General features: G+C 46.0%; 1 protein-coding gene across 8 annotated transcripts in view; it reads right to left on the reverse strand.

The window, feature by feature from the left end:
* Positions 1-11,853: 11,853 nt before the first annotated feature.
* FNTB (farnesyltransferase, CAAX box, subunit beta) overlaps positions 11,854-17,988 on the reverse strand; it is a 95,299-nt gene continuing 89,164 nt past the window's right edge. For all 8 annotated transcript variants that reach the window (XR_011648324.1, XR_011648323.1, XM_058293270.1 and 5 more), the window contains one exon: positions 11,854-13,355. Coding sequence is in view for 4 of the 8 variants with exons in the window: in XM_058293270.1 (XP_058149253.1) it covers positions 13,224-13,355 (132 nt within the window). In the remaining 4 variants the exon portion in view is untranslated. The remainder of the gene's footprint in view (positions 13,356-17,988) is intronic.

Raw genomic sequence — 17,988 nt, forward strand, 5'->3', positions numbered from 1 at the left:
TTAGTGGACAGAGGTTTTGAGGTTCCTATCACAGATGGATTTATCTGCAGAAATAGTTCTAGATCTGGTTCCTGCTAAACAAATGAGCCTTGGGGGAATTGGTAGCCCAGAGCAATGAGTTTGGGTTTCTCCTGATAATGCCAGGCCCAATTCAGAGACCTTTCCATTTCCAGAGAATTCCAATATGTTAGGAGATTGCAGAGTTGCTGAGGACTGGAAATTAAGACTCAACAGCATCAAGTTAACTTTGCAGAGGCTGAGGACCCAAAACCAGACTGAACTTGGTTTGACCTCAGAATGAAAAGGATTTATGGCCAGAACACAGCTCAGCTTTGGTCTTCCTGTCTGGCTGACAATCGATCCCTGTCCTAGACCAAGGAAAGGAGCAGAGTCAAACTGGTTCTTTGATTTGTTGTCACTGTCTTCACTGTGGTTGAAAGTGCTGGGGCTCCTAACAATTGGTACCAAATCCAATAGCATCTCAGGAAGAGGATGTGGCTCAACCAGTTGGGCACCCACCTACCACATGGGGGGGTCCCAGGCTCAGGTGCTGGTGCCTCCTAAAGAAGACAAGCAGATGCCCGCACCCGCCATATTGAGTAGACACCACACCCCACCTGGTGCAACAAGCAGACGCCTAAACGAGCAGATTTCCACAAGCCAGCAGACCCCGCAGGCCCTGGGGAGTGGATGTGGCTCAGGTCATTGGGCACTCGCCTTCCATGCGGGAGGTCCCTGGTTTGGTTCCCAGTGCCTCCTAGAGAAGGTGCACAAACAGTGAGCAGACAGATGAGAGAACAATCTAGGCAAGAGGGGAAGAATAAACAAAATCTAATTTTTTAAAAAACAAAAATCCAATGGCATCTCTTTGTGGTTGGTGGTAGTTGGCAGGTGGGTCATGTTTCTGCAGCAGGCAGTTTATAACATGACCAAACAAAACCATGATTACCTTAAGCAGAGCAAGGATGCTAGGAAAGCAGGAGTCCCATTAAAAGTACTCCTTTGCAAGGCAGAGGAGAGAGGATGGAATAAGAAAAAATTTGAAATAAGGTGATTTCATAAACCCTTGAGGTTAGCATGCTTTCTTTGCATTGCCCCTAACATCTCTTCATTATATACCTGGGTTTAAATATAAACTGTTCTTAAGGCACTTGTGTAAATTATGCACACATGATTGGGTCAGGGTGGGGAGTAGAACTGAGCTGCTGGTGCAACCACGGCGATGGGGAGACGGGAGGAGTGTGAAGCAGGGCATCCAGCAGGCATGGAGCAAATGGAAGGGGCAGCAAGCAAGTATGCGACAGCTGATGTTCCAAACTGCCAGCCCCTGGCTCCAGGATATTGGCTGGACAAGGCATTGAGTTTTCTGTGTCTTGAGAAGATTTCAATAAGCCCCTTGGAAGAAGGTGGCATTCTGAATAGCGGTTCACCTGGGAAAATCTGAGCCATCCGACTGATGTGCTGAGGGGACACTGGCAAGCGGAAAAGGAAAGTGGGGGTTGAAGCTGCCTGCAAAGGAAAATGAGGTAAGAGATCTGGCCTGGGGATTGTGCTCAGCTAAAGGGGACAAACCAAAGTCACAGCCAAGTTCCCTCTGGGATTTACGTCTAGGAGGTTGGGTATATGTATCCCCCAGGACACCAAAGTTTCACCGCTGCTTAACTCTTTCACAGCGATGTTATTTTCTGTGGTTTGTTTTTGTCATTGCTTTATGAACAGGCCTTCCACAAAGCCAGATAACTTGTCACTGCAGAAGGTGGCTTCACTAAGGTTAAAAGCCATCTCTCTTCCTCACACAAATCAGGTTAATGCTCCTGGCCCTTCTCTTTTGCAGTGGTCAGCTTGGTAATTTCCCCTACCTTTACAATTGCCCCAGTTCAAAGTATTTCAGATGACCTTGTTTTTAACGCTTTTGATATGCTAATCCCACTGGATAATAGCTTCAACCTCAGCAAAAAATTGCCTAAATTCACAGAGCCATCCTACAGAGGTGGGAGGGGGGTTGTGCATGAGTAGATGACAGGAGAGAGCCCTGGGCTCGGAAATCAGACTGCCTGGGTTCAAAATCCTGTCTCTGCCTCTTAATAGCTCTGTAGTCTTGTGCGAGTTGCTTCTCTCAGCCTCAGTGTCCTCACCTATAAAAGGGGGATAATAATAGTACTAACCATGTAAAGTGTTTATGAGGATCAAATGGGATGCTTATAAAGCGCCTGACCTCAGAAACAAGTGAGCACCCAGGTGCCAGCTGTCATTATCTACACAAAACCGTGACCCGGGGCTGAATGTACAAAAAGGAAACATGCAGCTCCTGCAGACCTCCCTGGCGTGGGTGAGCGCTGACTTCTCTGGGGCTCAGAATGCCCCTGCTCCTCAGAGATGCACCCTATCTTTACATGGCACGGGACCATAGAGACAGTGTAGTCACCCCACGACAGGATGTCTCTTGGAGATGGGAAGAGGCCCCTGTTGGTGCATTAGTCAGATTTGGTGGCAGCCTGAGGCCCTGCACATTCCCTCCCACCACTGCTCAGTTGGCATCTCTGAGCTTTGGGCACGACTGGAGACCCAGGCAGAATTGTTCAGAAGACGCCAGAGTGCTGTTACTCAAAATGGGTTTCTTAGCAGCTATGTACTGCAGGGGAAGCATGGAGAGATCAAGAGGTGGAGAATTTTCTTGTTTGTTTGGTTTTTATGTTTTTATTGTTGAAATAGTGAAAATGCTGTAAGGATGATTGAGGTGATGAATGCTCAACTATGAGATTATACCAAATACCACTGATTGTACTCTTTGGAAGAACTGTATGCTTTATTAATATGTATCAATAAAATTGGTTTTAAAAAAGTGCATAATCTGAAGCCATAATTCTGCAAGCATCCACAGGAGGAAAACACAGGTAGTGTGGCCTCTAAAATCAAGCGAGATGTTATTAGAACTACCCGAGGGTACTTTTTAAAATAACTCCTGTCTGCCTATATAAAAGAGAAAAGTCCATGGTAGATGATTGTTAAGGTATGATTAAATTTTTCTGCGAGGTCGGGATGTTCTGAGCCTTATTAATATGTGAGTAAGAGGGTGAAAGCAGGGAGGGGCAGTGCTAAGGCATCAGGGACAAGACTCTCCGCTCTTTCTTGGCCGGATCAGCAGGTCCGGTGTAGTCCCAACCCCGGCAGTCTTGAAGCCAGCTTTTCTTGATGTTCTTTCACGTGGGCGTCCTTCCCACTGCAAGGGGTGGGTGTGTGTGTGTGTGTGTACGCGTGCGAGTGCATGTGTGTGTGTGTGTGTGTTAAGGAACCAGCTGTAAGGAAGAGATGTTGGCAAGAATGCATGTTAGCAAAAATTTCAGACTGTTGAGTCATGAGACCTGAATGCCAGTCCTACCTTTTGCCTCTTCCTATCCATGTGAACTTCACACACTTGCAATCTGTAAAATGAGGAGTGTTCATTAGTTACTAGATCCGTAGTTCTCACATGGGAATCATGTAGGCAGCTTTAAAAATCTACTGATGCTCAGACTTACCCCCAGACCATGTGGAATAGAATCTCAGCAGAGGGGTGGATATGGGCCAATGTGGGGGTCATTTTACAAAATGTACCCTTAGGTGGTGCCAACCTTCACCCAGCATGGAGAACCCTTAGATCAGCTGTTCCGTAAGTTTCCTTATTATTCTTGACAGAGAACGAGTGCCTTTATTTTGTTGCAGTAAAAAAATCCAGGGTCACCTAAGTAAATGGCTCTATATTATGTGATTTTGTAGGTTTAGTGTAAATTGCATCCTCCAGTAAAAAATGTGTTTAAAAGTGTATCTTTTAAAAAGTCATACTTTCTGTGGAGTTTATAAATACTATAATATAAATGTCTCATTTTAAAAAATGGGTTTCTTGGGCCACCCCCTGGGGTGCTTGTTAAAAGGATTCCTGGGCTCAGCTTCTCTGACTTCCTAAAGCACATCGTGCCCAACAGCCAGAATCCATCTGCTTAACCAGCTTGCCCAGGTGGTTCTCATGCCACTCAGGCTTCGGGGCCAAAATAACCCAAGGAACAAAATGAAGCTGTTGAGGAAAGTGAGGCAAGCGGAGCTGAATTAGTGAAGCAGGCCTGTAGTCAGACTCTTTAGGGCTTGGAGACAGATCCTTGAACTGCCTGGAAAGTGTTTCTCCCAGTAAGGACCTAACTTAATGTCTTGAAGACTGGGTCCCTGGTGGATCTTAAATTCAGGAGGGAAGAAAGCCACAGACTGCCCCTGTCACCCCCTTTTGAAGCCCTGGGCCAGGGTGATGTCATGGAGCTACCCTGCTTTCAGCCACCTGCTGGCTGGCCCCTGGTCATCAGGCAGGTGGCAAATGCAGCCAAACCAGGGCACTCTCAGGCCTGTGCCAGGCCCCGTTCAGGGCAGCTTTCTGGAACTCATATGAAGCTATACCCTTCCTTTGTTCAAAACTGAGTTTTTCTAGTCTGAGGATAGAACCCAGGTAGGGAAATTGCCAACCTCTACATGGGATGGGTGGTGGAAAAACCATGGCTAGAGCATGAGGTACCACTCGATCCTGAATTGGCAAAGATAGAATTATCTTCAATGTAGGGGTTTACTAAGACACAGGCTAATTAATACATCCCCGGGTTTTCCCTGGGAAAGGGATAAACAAGAATATTTTCTAGTTAATTCCATAGGTAGAAAATTAGACTGGCCAAATCCCCCATTCCTGGAACACTTTGGACAAGCCCCAACTGTATGGAGGACTAGAGTGATCTTGGGTTTTGGAGGCCCTCCAGGCAGACCATCACTGCCCAGCGGACAAGTGCTGTTTCATCAGGGTTGGGGATAGGGAGGAGCCCAAGGCAGCAGTGAGGGAAGGTAGAGATCACGGGCCCTGAGCCAGCCTCTGCACTGGCATTCCAGCTCTGGCCTGTACCTGTGAGGTGACGCTCTGCCCTGGTTTCCCAAGCCATGACATGAGGACAATAGTAATACAAAATTCCTTGGTAAGGCTTAAAGGCGTAAGTGTGAAAAGCCCTTCAGCTGTGCTTGACACATAAGAAGCACCCAATAAATGTTAGCAGCGCTCAGGTCTATCACCATCCTAGGTTCTTGGCCATGCAGCTAACATCCCTGAGTTTTGCTGAAATACGGAGTGAATGAACTCCATCCTTCTCTCTGAGGTAACAAGAGTTCAAGGCAGTAAAATCCTGAGAGGGGAAGTAAAAGTATGTTGAATGCCAAAGGGCAGTGACAAATATGCTTTGCTTGTTTCCTGAATGAACTTGAGCAAGACCACAAATCTGTCACCTGTTAAAAAAAGTAGACTTGGGAAATGAAATAAACCCTTGCCAGTTGGACCAGAACCCTCAACCATTGACACTGGTCACCTCACCCCATTTTCCCTGGTTTCCGCTTGTATTCCTGCAGTGCCTGGTGGCAGGCACCATGCTAGGCAGACACTGGGAACATGCGACCCCCTTTCCCACCTGGGGCTGGAGATAGTGCCCTCAAGGTGTCATATGTCAGCCTTCCCTCGCCATCCCCTTGAGCAGAGTCTGCCTGGTAGGGGCAGACTAGCTCATTAGCTTGGTGTGGTCTGACGTCTGGACCCCCCCAGGGTCCCACATGCTTCTGGCTCACCTGGCTGATACGTGTGTGCTACTGTGTATGCACACATGTACACACATACACATGCAAGCACACATGCACATACACAGCAGGGTGGGGTGTCTAGAAGAGAGCCAAGTAGGTGCCCCCAGACAATTCACAGCCAGCCGGGTGGATTTCTGCTGTGCGCCGAGCTAGATGCCAACTCCACAGCAGGCCTGTTCTGGCTACCAGGCCCCACTTAGGATGGTTTTCCTCTGAGGTCCATGGCTGCTATGGGTCCCTTGTACATGATGGCCTTTTCTGGGCAAAATTATCCAGCAGGGTCTCTGGTATTAATTTTTTCCAGTAAATTAAAAGACCAGGAAAAAAAAAAATCAAGGATCCAGTATTAAGAAAGTTGTGCCAGAACCTAGCACTCTGATGCCAAATATGGTGAGGAACTAAGCCTCCTCCAAGAAAAACTGAAACCTAACTTTGCCACGGCAGGTGGGTAAGGAAAGGCACAACTTCTCTCCACAAGGCAAGTAGCAGAACCGTAACAGGAGCGACACAATGCCTGGGTCAGGAACTAACCAAATGGAAGCACGGTACCTCCACCCACACCCTGTGCTGCCCATCACTCAGCCCCGAGGGATCCAGCCAGCGGTATAGCTCCTGTACAGCAGGCTTGAGGGTTTCACTGTTTCATGTCTCCTAGGGCCACCTCAGCTCAGAGGCGGCAGGGGCAGATTTGAGGCTAAAGGACAGTGGCCAGCGGCTTTGCTCCAAAAGGCCACAGTGAAGCCAGCAGCTGAGAGAGGGACTGTCACATCCCCAGCAAAGTCCTACTGAAAGGCTAATGGGAGACCTTGGGTGGGGGGGTTCAGGTTCAAACGACTTGACCATGTGTCCCATCCAGAAACTAAGAGTTGAGGGTCCCCTGTGTTTCAAGCAGCTGCAGTGAACACTAGGGCAGGCCTTTCCGACTGCGAGCCCCCATGAGGCCAGGGGTGCTCTGCCTGTGTGCTGCACGCCTAGCCTGGTGCCTGGCCCAAGGTGAGCACCCACGACTGCACAGCCGTGTGCAGGCGCCTGGCCTCCAGCCCCGCAGCGGGCACTCCTCTGTGCACTTGCTAGGTCAACGCTGGGGCCGCCTCTGCATGAGTTCCACCCACAACATTTGACAACTCAGAATCTAAGCGCAGCACTGTGCCAGGCACTACGGGAGACTCGAGGCAGCTTTTACCGCCTGGGCCCTGACTTCAAGAGGCCCAGAGTAAGTCGAGAAAGACTCAGCCCGTGGCACCCATGAGCCGGTCCAGGGCCTGCCTGCCTGCCAGAAGCGGTCAGAAGATGGCTGTCGATGAGAGGTGGGCGCTCAAGAGGGAAAAGGCTTGGCCACCCCTCCTCAAGCCCGTTCTTTCCTCCTCCCCAGGAGAGCCCAGCCTCCACAGCTGACCGAGCACCAGAGGCTGGGTGGAGGCTGTTGGAGGGAAGGGGGGCCAGAACCTCCAGCTTTGCATGGGCGGAATCACCAGGAGGGCCTGCTTGGCAGCGGGCACAGAGCAGCCGCTGCTCCAGGGAAAGGAGGGGCTTGAGGGCTTTGAGGGGTGGAGCCTTTCTCGGCACACAGGCACTCCAGGGTATTCATTCCCTCATCGCCATCAAGGGGTCCCTCACTGAGGTACCTTTTGCAGAGTGCCCAGCACCACCCTGCATGCCACTGGTCACGCCGTAGGGGCAGGGCCCCTGCAGCCTGGGAGGGAGGGTTCATCTAGCTCCCCTGCTTGAGAGCACCGTGAGATGGAGCCCTGCTCTGGGCCCGGAAGCTTAAGTCCCAGGCTCATGTCACCCCCTTTACCTCACCAGCCCAGGTTATCTCAGGGACAGCAGGGGGCAACGTGAAGTCTCACCCCCGATAACCAACATTTAACACTTTAAAACCTTTTTAGTATGGAAAAGTTTCAGTGTCATCAAAAGTTGAGAAAACAGTTTACTGAACCCAAATGTATCCATAATCCAGTGTCAACAATGATCAATATGCAGTACTTCTTGGAAGAAAAGAGCTGGGGAAAAAGAAACAAATCTTGGTGGTATGTCAGAGAGACACAGGAGCCATCTGAGAAAAAATCCCAATGGCCAAAGCCAGAACAATTTGAGCAAAAAAATAACAATTTTGGAACATAACCCAAAGAATAAAATACCCATGAATCCATACTGTTACAATTAAATTAATAAATGGGGGAGAAGAGACAAATATCCCACACAGAAGAATTCCAAATAATTTATGGAGACAATCTCACCGTAAGGGAGGTGAGCATAACTGCTCACTTGTTAAGTGCGGGCTAACATGGCTTCCTTCCGAAGGATACAATATGGAAAAGGGGCGAAGTGTGACAGTGGAGGAACCTGCCCACCACCTCTGCCAGGTGATAAAGGTCAACCTCAACAGTGATGGGTCGAGTGGCAGCATAGACCTTGGATCCGAGGTGATGAGACAAGCGCTTTACCTCTGTGGTCTTCCACCCCAAAACCCAGGACTCCACTCTCACCAGGAAGAAAAATCAGACAAATCCCACAAAACACCTGACCCGGCCTCTTCAAAACTGCCTAGGTCTTGAAAAACAAGGAAAGTGTAAGAAATTCTCCCAGCCAAGAGTAGCCTAATGAGATATGACTAAATGTAATGTGGTGCCCTGGATGGGATCTTGGACCACAAAAAAAAAAAAAACCATTAGGTAAAAACTGAATAATGTATAAACTTTAGTTAATAGTGTATCAATATTGGTTCATTAGTTGTGACAAGTGTACTATAGTAATGCAAGCTGTTAACGAGGGAAAACTAGGGAAGGGGTATATGGGAACTCTGTCGTTGCAACTTTTCTGCCGTGCCAAAACTGTTCTAAAATAACAAGTTAGCTTTTAGAAATACATGATTTTTGATGTTATTTTGTCAGCTGTTGTTTCTGCAGGTGGAGCAGAAGGCGAGGGCCAATTCTCCTTGAAGCTGAGCTGGGAATGAGCACTCTGTCCCTGCCCTGCCTGGTTTTGTTCTTGGACGTGCCAGAGGAGGAGGAGGAGGAGGGAAGAAGCTCAGCGCCTGGCCCAGCTCCTGGAGCCTCGGGTGCCAGCTGGTGAGCGGAGGCCGGCGGCTCGCTGCGCCGGGAGGTGGAAGAGGAGAACAGGAACCGGTTCGGCGCGCCGGCCCGGCGCACAGGATCGGCTGCCGTCGGGCTGCGGGCTCCGGGAAGGGCTGACTCACCACGGCATGGCCGGCCGCGTTTGGTGCAGAGAATATGACTCTGTGCCGCTGACATGGCAGAATGAAGGACCTGCCGCAGCTGTTTGTTGTTGCTCTCCCGGCCGGCCCTGGTGACATGACAGGTGGGGGCAGGCTTTCGGGGCCTCAGTCATCCAGCCCTGGAGGCCCCGTGCCTGTCACCCTTCCTGCAGAGGCCTGGAGGGGGAGAGCCTGGGCTTTGGAACCATCTAGGCTCAGGTTCTGACTCCACCACGGAAGAGCGAGCAGGCCTGGGTGATTCATGCAGTAAGCTCTCTCACCTGTTTCTCCAGTTGTAAAAGGCAGGTAACACACCTGCCTCCACCCACCTCACGAGGATGAGTCAGGGGTCAAATGGAGGGTCTCTCTTAGGGACTACTGTTTAGTTGGCTATGGCAAAGATGGTCAGGCTTGTCTTTTTTGTGGGGGTGTCAATTTTTAAAAATTTATGAATTTTTTTTATTAGGGAATTCGTGAACTTACAAAACATGCAAATGTGCAGAATTCCCACACAACACCCCACTACCAACACATTACATTGTTGTGGAACATTTGTTATAGATTATGAGCTATAACCAACTTTTACCTCTAATTATGGTCTACAACATATATTTGGTGTATTTTTAACAGTACCTCTGCCATCTAGGGCCAATGGATATCACTTTTATCAACAACCATGTGGGGCAAGAATCAGGGAGCTCAATTTTTAATTCCCTGATATCAAGCTCCTGCCAGAAACAAAGTATAGAGAGTTAATATTGGCAAAAATAGTCTTAAGGAGCATGTGACCAACGACTGCCTTGGGGTTTTCTAAACTCCACCTCTGCTGCGTTACATCACCAGGAAGTGATATGCCAAGATCTCAGGGGAGTCCTCAGTGGAAGGCCTGTTCTGGGGCTGTTACTAAATATTATGGCCGTGCTTTCTGTGTGAGGGTCTTCATGAGAAGTGGCTTCCTGAAGGATACGACTGCATCGTCCACATCACTGCTTCTGAAAAGGTTCTTCTTGGGTTCTCAGTGACTCCTACACAAGAGCCACGTGACAAATCCTTCGGTATTTATCACCAAGAAAGGGATGACCTAAAACCAGAAGCTGGTTTTTGTTTTGTTTTGGTCAGTGAGACCTCTATCACCATCTGCTGTCCCCTTCTTTGCCTTGCCGCTCAGTTGCAGGAGTTTTCATATCTCCTGTACTCTCCAGGGCTGGACATTTACTGACTGCCTCATGACATATGGCATTTCAGTAAAGCTGTGTGAACTCCTTTATGGAACTGGTTGACACATGGAGCAGCTACAACAGAAATAAACACTGTTATCCCGTGCTTCAGTGGAATCAAAGAAAGACAGCAACGGGCTAGGTTGATATACACACACAGGTCCAGAAAGCCTTCAAGGATGACAATGGAATTTTGCAGTGAAGGCTACATCTGAGGAAAATGGCTTCTGGCTGAATTCCTTGCTCCCGGTTGAATTTCTTGGTCCAGGTTGTTGCTGCTCTGCCTGGGGCAGGCACCCTGTGCTACTCCCTCCTCCTGAAAGCAGCTTTGGTAACTACACTGGGTAGTACTGTACCCTGCACATGCACCCCTCCACCTCAGTGTTGGGGTTAATAGAAGTTTTTTCTGGAGAATTCATCTTGGCAGGATCCAAAGTACTCCCTTGGCATCCACATGATAAATCCCTCAAAGTATTTATCCTCAGGATTACCTTGAATGCTAAATTGGGAAGCCCTCCAGATCCAGCTAGAAGTGGAAAGGGAGTCTCCTCGATATGACTCTCCTGAAAGAATACTAGCAAATGACCTCTCTTCCCAACCTAGCCAGCCTTTACCCAGTGCGAGGCCCAGCTCAAAACCCCTTCCTTGGTTTAAAGCCAAGCAGTTCCTTCTGTCTCTTAATCGCAGCAATTATTATTGCAATTAATTTCACAATACCTGGAGGCTTCTGGTGCTGTCTTAGAGGGTTGTGCCTTTTGTTACAGTGACGGGAAGGATGCATTTCAATGCTCTGCTCTGCAGCCTGAAATTTTGTTAGCAGGTAGAAATAGCACAGGAAGCAGGCAGGAATGACAGTCCAGGGGATTTGGTTTATGTCTTACCTCTGAGAGCACCCTCTCCTCCCGAGGAGGGTCAAGCCACAGGTCACCTGCCTTCTTGGTCTTCCTTGGGAGAGGGTTCTCACTTGATCAGGAGGAAACCGGGGGACAGCAGGATTCCAGCCTGTTCCTGTGACAGCTGCCTTGCTTCTGGCCAAGGTGTCCACCCACCCACCCACCAATTACTGCCTGCCTGCTTCAGGGCTACAGAGCATCGTCCCTGCTAATAGCCAGATGACGAAACACTGCAGGAGCCTAGGACAAAAGTGAACTGTACTGTCACAGAGAGCTTGGGAAAAAAAGAACTTCCCCCACTCATTTTTTTGTTTTTGTTTTCTTTTTTTTTAATTAAAGTTAATAGATCACAAAAAATGTTACATTAAAAAAACATTTTAAAAAAGCATTTAAGAGGTTCCCATATAACCCACTCCCCACCCCCCACATTTTTGTAAATTGTATTTTTTGAAGAGATATACATCACAAAAAAAATGTTACACTAAAAAATATAAGAGGTTCCTGTATACCCTCCATGCCCCCACCCCACTCCTCCCACACCAACAACCTCCCTCTTCATTGCGGCACACTCATCGCACTCGGTGAACACATTTTGGGGCACTGCTGCTCTACACAGATAATAGTTTACCCTGTAGTTGGCACTCTCCCCCAGTACATTCAGTGGGTTATGGCAGGATATATAAATTTCCCCACTCATTTTTAGGTCCACTGCTCCCTCGACTGGAGGAGAAGCCATGTGTGGGCAGAGGTCAAGTCATACCTCTTTGTAATCACCAAGTGCATGATCTGGAATCTTGTGTACAGAGGAGGAGAATGGTGATCAATGAGCAACCTTCAGTAACACTAGGATTCTAACGGGATTTTCTTGGTATAGAGATCACAAGAGACAGCAAAAAAAAATGTTATTCTTTTATTATTTCAAGGAGGTAATACATAGCCCAATATGCCAAAGCAATAGGGAACAGAGGCAGCAAATGGCCAGTTTTTGAGAAGGGCTTCATGCTGCATCTCTGAACTCCCCTTTGCCCACAGCCCACAGCTGCTTACATCAAAGCCAGGTCAGTGGCATGGAGCTCGCTGTGATTGCAGCAGCGAACAGATGACCCAGCTCAACACCCTATGGACCCAGCAGGGGCTCAATGTGGGCAGGCTGCAGAGGCAGGCACCATGGGCCCTCACCCCCGCCACAACCAGTTTTACGAGACAAACTGCCTTAGTAGCAGTCAGCTTGTTTAGTGCTTGATTGTATTTCTGTGAGCCAGTAATGGGCAGGATGTACATAAATCCTGAGTCAGCAATTAAGGTGAAAGACTAAGTAGTGTTAATACTTTGGGTGAGAAAAGACAACACTGTCTTTCAGAATGGTGAGCTGGGAGTCTGGCGGAAGAAAGAAACACACAGAATGGTCATGGGCTGCAGGCACTGCCTTGAGGACATCAGAGGGGTTTTTCATGGTACATGATGGGATGGGGTGAAGGAGTGGCACGGGGGCTGTTGCTTCTTGCACAGAGTTGAACTAGAGGTTCATTTCCACTCATAATTGTCTAGTTCATCACACCTGGGGCTGAAGACCATCTTGCTAGGGCAAGAGGTTGGCCTTGGAGGGCAGCGTGGCTCTGTTCTCTGGTGTTAAGGAGGAGGAACTCAAAACATGTAGATATTTCTCCCCCAGCTCCCCACCCTTACAAATGACCTGGGTTGGAGGTGAAAGACAACTAAGAAATGCAGACAGGCTCAAGGGCCTGCCAGTGGTGCCCTACCAAGGTTTTTTCTGGAGAATTCATCTTGGCAGGATCCAAAGCACTCCCTTGACATGAAGCAGACTTACTTCCAGTCCCTGGGAGGGCACCTTGCCTGATCATTTAATGATGGCGTGCACGTGGGAATTGCAGCAGTGGCTCTGGATGCTATAATACTCACAGACATCGTTTGTTTAGATACGACTGTCAGGCTGGAGCGCTGGTGGGGAGGGGCTGCTCCTCTCAGCATGCACTGTTCCTCAACCACACCCTGGCCAGGCCAGAGCTGGCTTAGATGCCACACAGGCTGATTTTTGGTTTGACAGGTGTGGGAAGAGTTTAAAAACCATGCCGCAGTGTTTTCCAAATCCAGAGCCATTAGTTTGTTTGACAAGAAAGGAAAGAGAACCACAGCTCCACAGTGGCTAAGGCTTATATAGCACAGAATGTACTATGTATCGAAACGTATAAACCTTGGTCTGATGGGGATGTGGGTGCACACGGAGCCATGGGGACCCTGTGTCTTCTAGTTGGTGGTAGGCTCTGCTACTGCCTCGTCCTCCTGCTCCTCAAAGCCTGGGACCGGCTTCTGCAGAAAGTGCATGGTGGCCTGGATTACCTTATCTGGTCCAATGTTGTACACAGGGTGAGTGGGCTGCTACAAAGAGAAAAACAAATGCTGGTTGATCTTGTGGTCCTTGGAAATGACCCATTAAGAATTTAATACCAGGAGTCATCAGAGACAAACACAAAGATTTACCACATGAGACCCAAATGTTTAACAGTAGGATGTCTGCTAAAAACAAATCAGTGGTTCTCAAAGTATGGTTCCCTAACCAGCAGCATGAGCTTCACCTCACCTAGGAACCTGTTAGAAATGTAAAATCTCATCCCCAATCCCCAGACCTACTGAATCAGAAACTCTGGGGACGGGGCCTGGGAATCAGCATTTGATAAAGTACTCCCAGTATTCTGGTGCTGCTAAATTTGAGATATTCTCTTAGGTTCCTTCTGATAAAAAAGAAAGAAAGAAAAAAAATTATAATATATGAGACATAAAGTAATCTTATGCAGTCATTAAAAAGCATAGTTTCAAATATTTAATGATATGGGAAAATGCCTATAACATATAGAGTTTACAATATTATCCCTACATGTGATGAATATGAAAGGATAAGATTTGGACATATACTAAAATGTTGAGTGATATGTGATGGAGTATTTTAAAATTTCTTATTTATACTTATATATATATAGTATAAGCATATATAATATATATTATATAACTATATAGAGAGAATATATGTATATTCTAATTATTAAAACAATTATCATGTATTTACATTTATAATCAAGAAAAAGGACTATAACCTTATTATGCAGTCAAGATGTCAGGTCATTTTTAAACTCTTTTACTTTATTCCACTTCATCACAGAAACTCAAAGGCCTGAGAGAGGGCATAATTGTAGGCCCATATTCAAGACTTTCCTAGCCTTGGAGAATGAAGAAGGGAATATAATATATATATATATTTTTTAATTATATAGGAATACTATGAACACCTTTTCATGGCAAACTATGAAACTTCAGATAAAATCAATAATTTTACAGAAAAATATAGTAAAAATATATGAGAATTTAAGAAAAATCTCTATGAATAAATTAAATCAATAATAAACAATAACTTATTTTGCCACCATTGGTACTGCCCTCACCCTCACCCTCTGACTCCAGCCCCCATCAAAAGAAACCACTTTGGTGGTTTTTCAAGCAAGTATTATCAAAGCTACAAAAAACAAATCACCTTTAACCTATACAAACTTTTTCAGGGAAAAAAAAAAAGGGAGGGGAAGACAACAATCTAATTTTATGGGCTAGTGAAATTACCCTGAATCCCAAACTGGAAAAGGATAGTAAAATAAAATAAAAATTTACACCAATTTTCTTATGAACATACATGCAAAAACCCTAAGTAAAATAAACAAAATACTAGCCAAACCTGGTAGGCAAAAATGCTAGCAAACTGAATCTAACAGTATATTACACAACAAACATACATTCATATCCTCTACTATGATCAAGAAGGGTTGATCCCAAGAATGTAAGGTTTAAATCAGAAAGGTTATTAATTAAACATACAATATTAAATTAAAGGAGAAAAACCAGATGCAAAAACCATTTAAAAATTTAATACTACATTACTTTTTTTTAAACTAGCAAACTAAGACTTCCAGTCAACCAAGGACAGTCCAGGGTTCCATTTCCCCTTAAAATCCTAAAACAACTAACAAAAACTAACTGAGCCATCTTTCTGAGAACGCCAGAAAACGGTAAAAGGTTTATAGTAATTGGATGAGTATCAAATCAAGAAGAAGGCAACTTAAGAATGGTAGGAAAAAAATAAAAGGTAGGGAGGTTCTGCAAAGATAATGGCAGCATAGGACAGAAGGACTCACTTTTCTTAAAAAATCAGTAGGAGGAAAAGCAGAAGCTGTCCAAAACACCTGGTTTGGGGATCAGCAAACCACAGGAGTGCTGCACATTGTCCAAGAGGGAGTGGGTCAGGTGGGAAGATAAAGAAGACAAAGTAAAATTTGTGAATTCTCCACCATGGCAGGGAATGGCACCCATCCACTACCCTTGAGGCAAACAGCCTTGATACAATATGGCTGACAACCACCAACTGAGAGGGTAGTGAATGTTCTCCTCCATGGGAAGAAGTAGGGCACAGCAGAAGGGCAAGTATGGCTTCTGCTCAGTGAGTTTAGACAGCAGGGCCCAGCTTTAAATCATGGTCCTAGCCAGTATGGAAAAGTTCCCACTGTCTCAATACTGACTGGTAGAGGGTGGAAGAGATATATACTCTTTCCTTTTGGAACTGCAGGGGGGAAAAAAGTCACAAAAAAGCTTTCTGGCACCTTTCCTGTCTCTACCCCAGGGTCTCGTGGATAGTCTGAGCCCCAATAGTGGGTTCCTGACCTTGTTTTGATACCTTAAACAACAGGTATCAAAACAGGCAATTTTAAAGATCTGGAATAAGTTGAACCAAGAATCAAAGAAGACCCGTAATACAAAGCCAATCAACAATAACACCCTAGGCAAGAAAGAGACATTGACCATCAGAGTAAACTCACCAATAATCAGATGCCTAGACATCAGCAAAAAATTACAAGTCACACTAAAAAACAGGATGATATGGTCCAGTCAAAGGAACACATTAAAAAATCCAGATAAGACACAGGGTTTAAAACAATTAACCAATGATGTTCAAACAAATCTCCTAAATCAATTCAAGGAGATGGAAGAAAATATGGTTAAAGAGATAAAGGATATTAAGAATACACTGGGGAAGTGGCTGTGGCTCAATTGATAAAGCATCCACCTACCACATAGGAGGTCCAGGGTTCAAACCCAGGACCTCATGACCTGTGTGGTGAGCTGGCCCATGCGCAGTGCTGCCGCATCCAAGGAGTGCCATGCCACGTAGGGGTGTCCCACGTAGGGAAGCCCCACATGCAAGGAGTGCGCCCCACAAGTAGAGCTGCCCTGTGTCAAAAAAAGTGCTGCCCACCCAGGAGTGGCACCGCATTATGTCAAAAAAAGTGCTGCCCACCCAGGAGTGGCACCGCATTAGCTAAGGCTGACGCAGCAAGATGATGCAACACAGATTCCCAGTGTTGCCAAGGATGCTAGTGGACACAGAAAAACACACAGCGAATGGACACAGAGAGCAGACAATGCAGGGGAAAAGGATAGAAATAAATAAAATAAATCTTAAAAAAAATAATACACTGGTAGGGAGCAGATGTGACTCAAGCAGTTGAACACCTGCTTCTCACATATGAGGTCTCAGGTTCAGTTCCCAGTACCTCCTAAAAACAAAAAAAAATAATAAGCAAACAAATGAAAAAACCAACTCAGGGTAGCTGATGTAGCTCAGTGGTTGAGTGCCAGTTTCCCACTTATGAGGTCCCCCGGTTCAATCCCTGGCCCTGGTATCTTAAAAAAACAAAAACAAAAACAAAAAACACTGAGCAAGCATAAAGAAGAAACTAAAGTTGAAAGCTTGCAAATAAAAGAACTTATGGGAACGTAAGACACAAAGGATGAGATTAAAAATACATTAGAGGCATACAAAAATAGATTTGAACTAGCATAAGAAAGAATCAACAAATTAGAGTACAGGCATCTGAACTTGAAAAGACAGAATAACAGAGAAAATAATGGAAAAAAACTGAATAGGTTTCAAGGAACTGAATAACAGCACAAAACACATAAACATACATATCATGCGTGTCCCAGAAGAAAAAGAGAACAGAAAAGGGTATAAAAAATATTAAGGGAGTAATGACTAAAAATTTCCCAACTCTTAGGAAAGACATAAATATTCATATCCAAGAAAGATAATGCACTTCAAACTGAATAAATCTGAACAGACGTACTCTGAGATACATACTATTCAGAATATCAAATGCCAAAGAAAAGAGAATTCTGAAAGCAGCAAGAGAAAAGCAATCCATCACATATTAGGGATGTCTAATAAGGCAAGTATGGATTTCTCCTCAGAAACCTTAGAGGTAAGATGGCAGTGGTATGATATATTTAAGATACTGAAAGAGGAAAATTCTCAGTCAAGAATTTTTTATCCAGCAAAACAGTCCTTCAAAAATGAGGATGTTTAAAGTATTCACAAACATAAACTAAAAGTTCATCACCAAGAGAACAGTCCTACAAGAATTACTAAAGGGATCTCTGCAATCTGAAAGGAAAATTCAGGAGATGCAGAGAGTGTAGAAATGAAGATTATTAGTATAGGTAGGCAGCGGACTTGGCCCAGTGGTTAGGGCGTCCGTCTACCACATGGGAGGTCCGTGGTTCAAACCCCAGGCCTCCTTGACCCATGTGCAGCTGGCCCATGTGCAGTGCTGATGCACGCAAGGAGTGCCCTGCCACGCAGGGGTATCCCCTGCGTAGGGGAGTCCCATGCGCAAGGAGTACACCCCATAAGGAGAGCTGCCCAGCGTGAAAGAAAGTGCAGCCTGCCTAAGAATGGTGCCGCCCACATGGAGAGCTGACACAAGATGACAGCAACAAAAAGAAACACAGATTCCTGTGCCGCTGACAACAACAGAAGCAGACAAAGAAGACGCAGCAAATAGACACAGAGAGCAGACAACCGGGGTGGTGGGGGAAGGGGAGATAAATAAATAAATAAATAACTCTTTAAAAGAAAAAAAGTATAGGTAACTAAAAGAATAAAAAGATAGACAAAAGTAAGATATAACATATG

Source organism: Dasypus novemcinctus, chromosome 3 (assembly GCF_030445035.2).
Source record: "Dasypus novemcinctus isolate mDasNov1 chromosome 3, mDasNov1.1.hap2, whole genome shotgun sequence".
Lineage (NCBI taxonomy): Eukaryota > Metazoa > Chordata > Mammalia > Cingulata > Dasypodidae > Dasypus > Dasypus novemcinctus.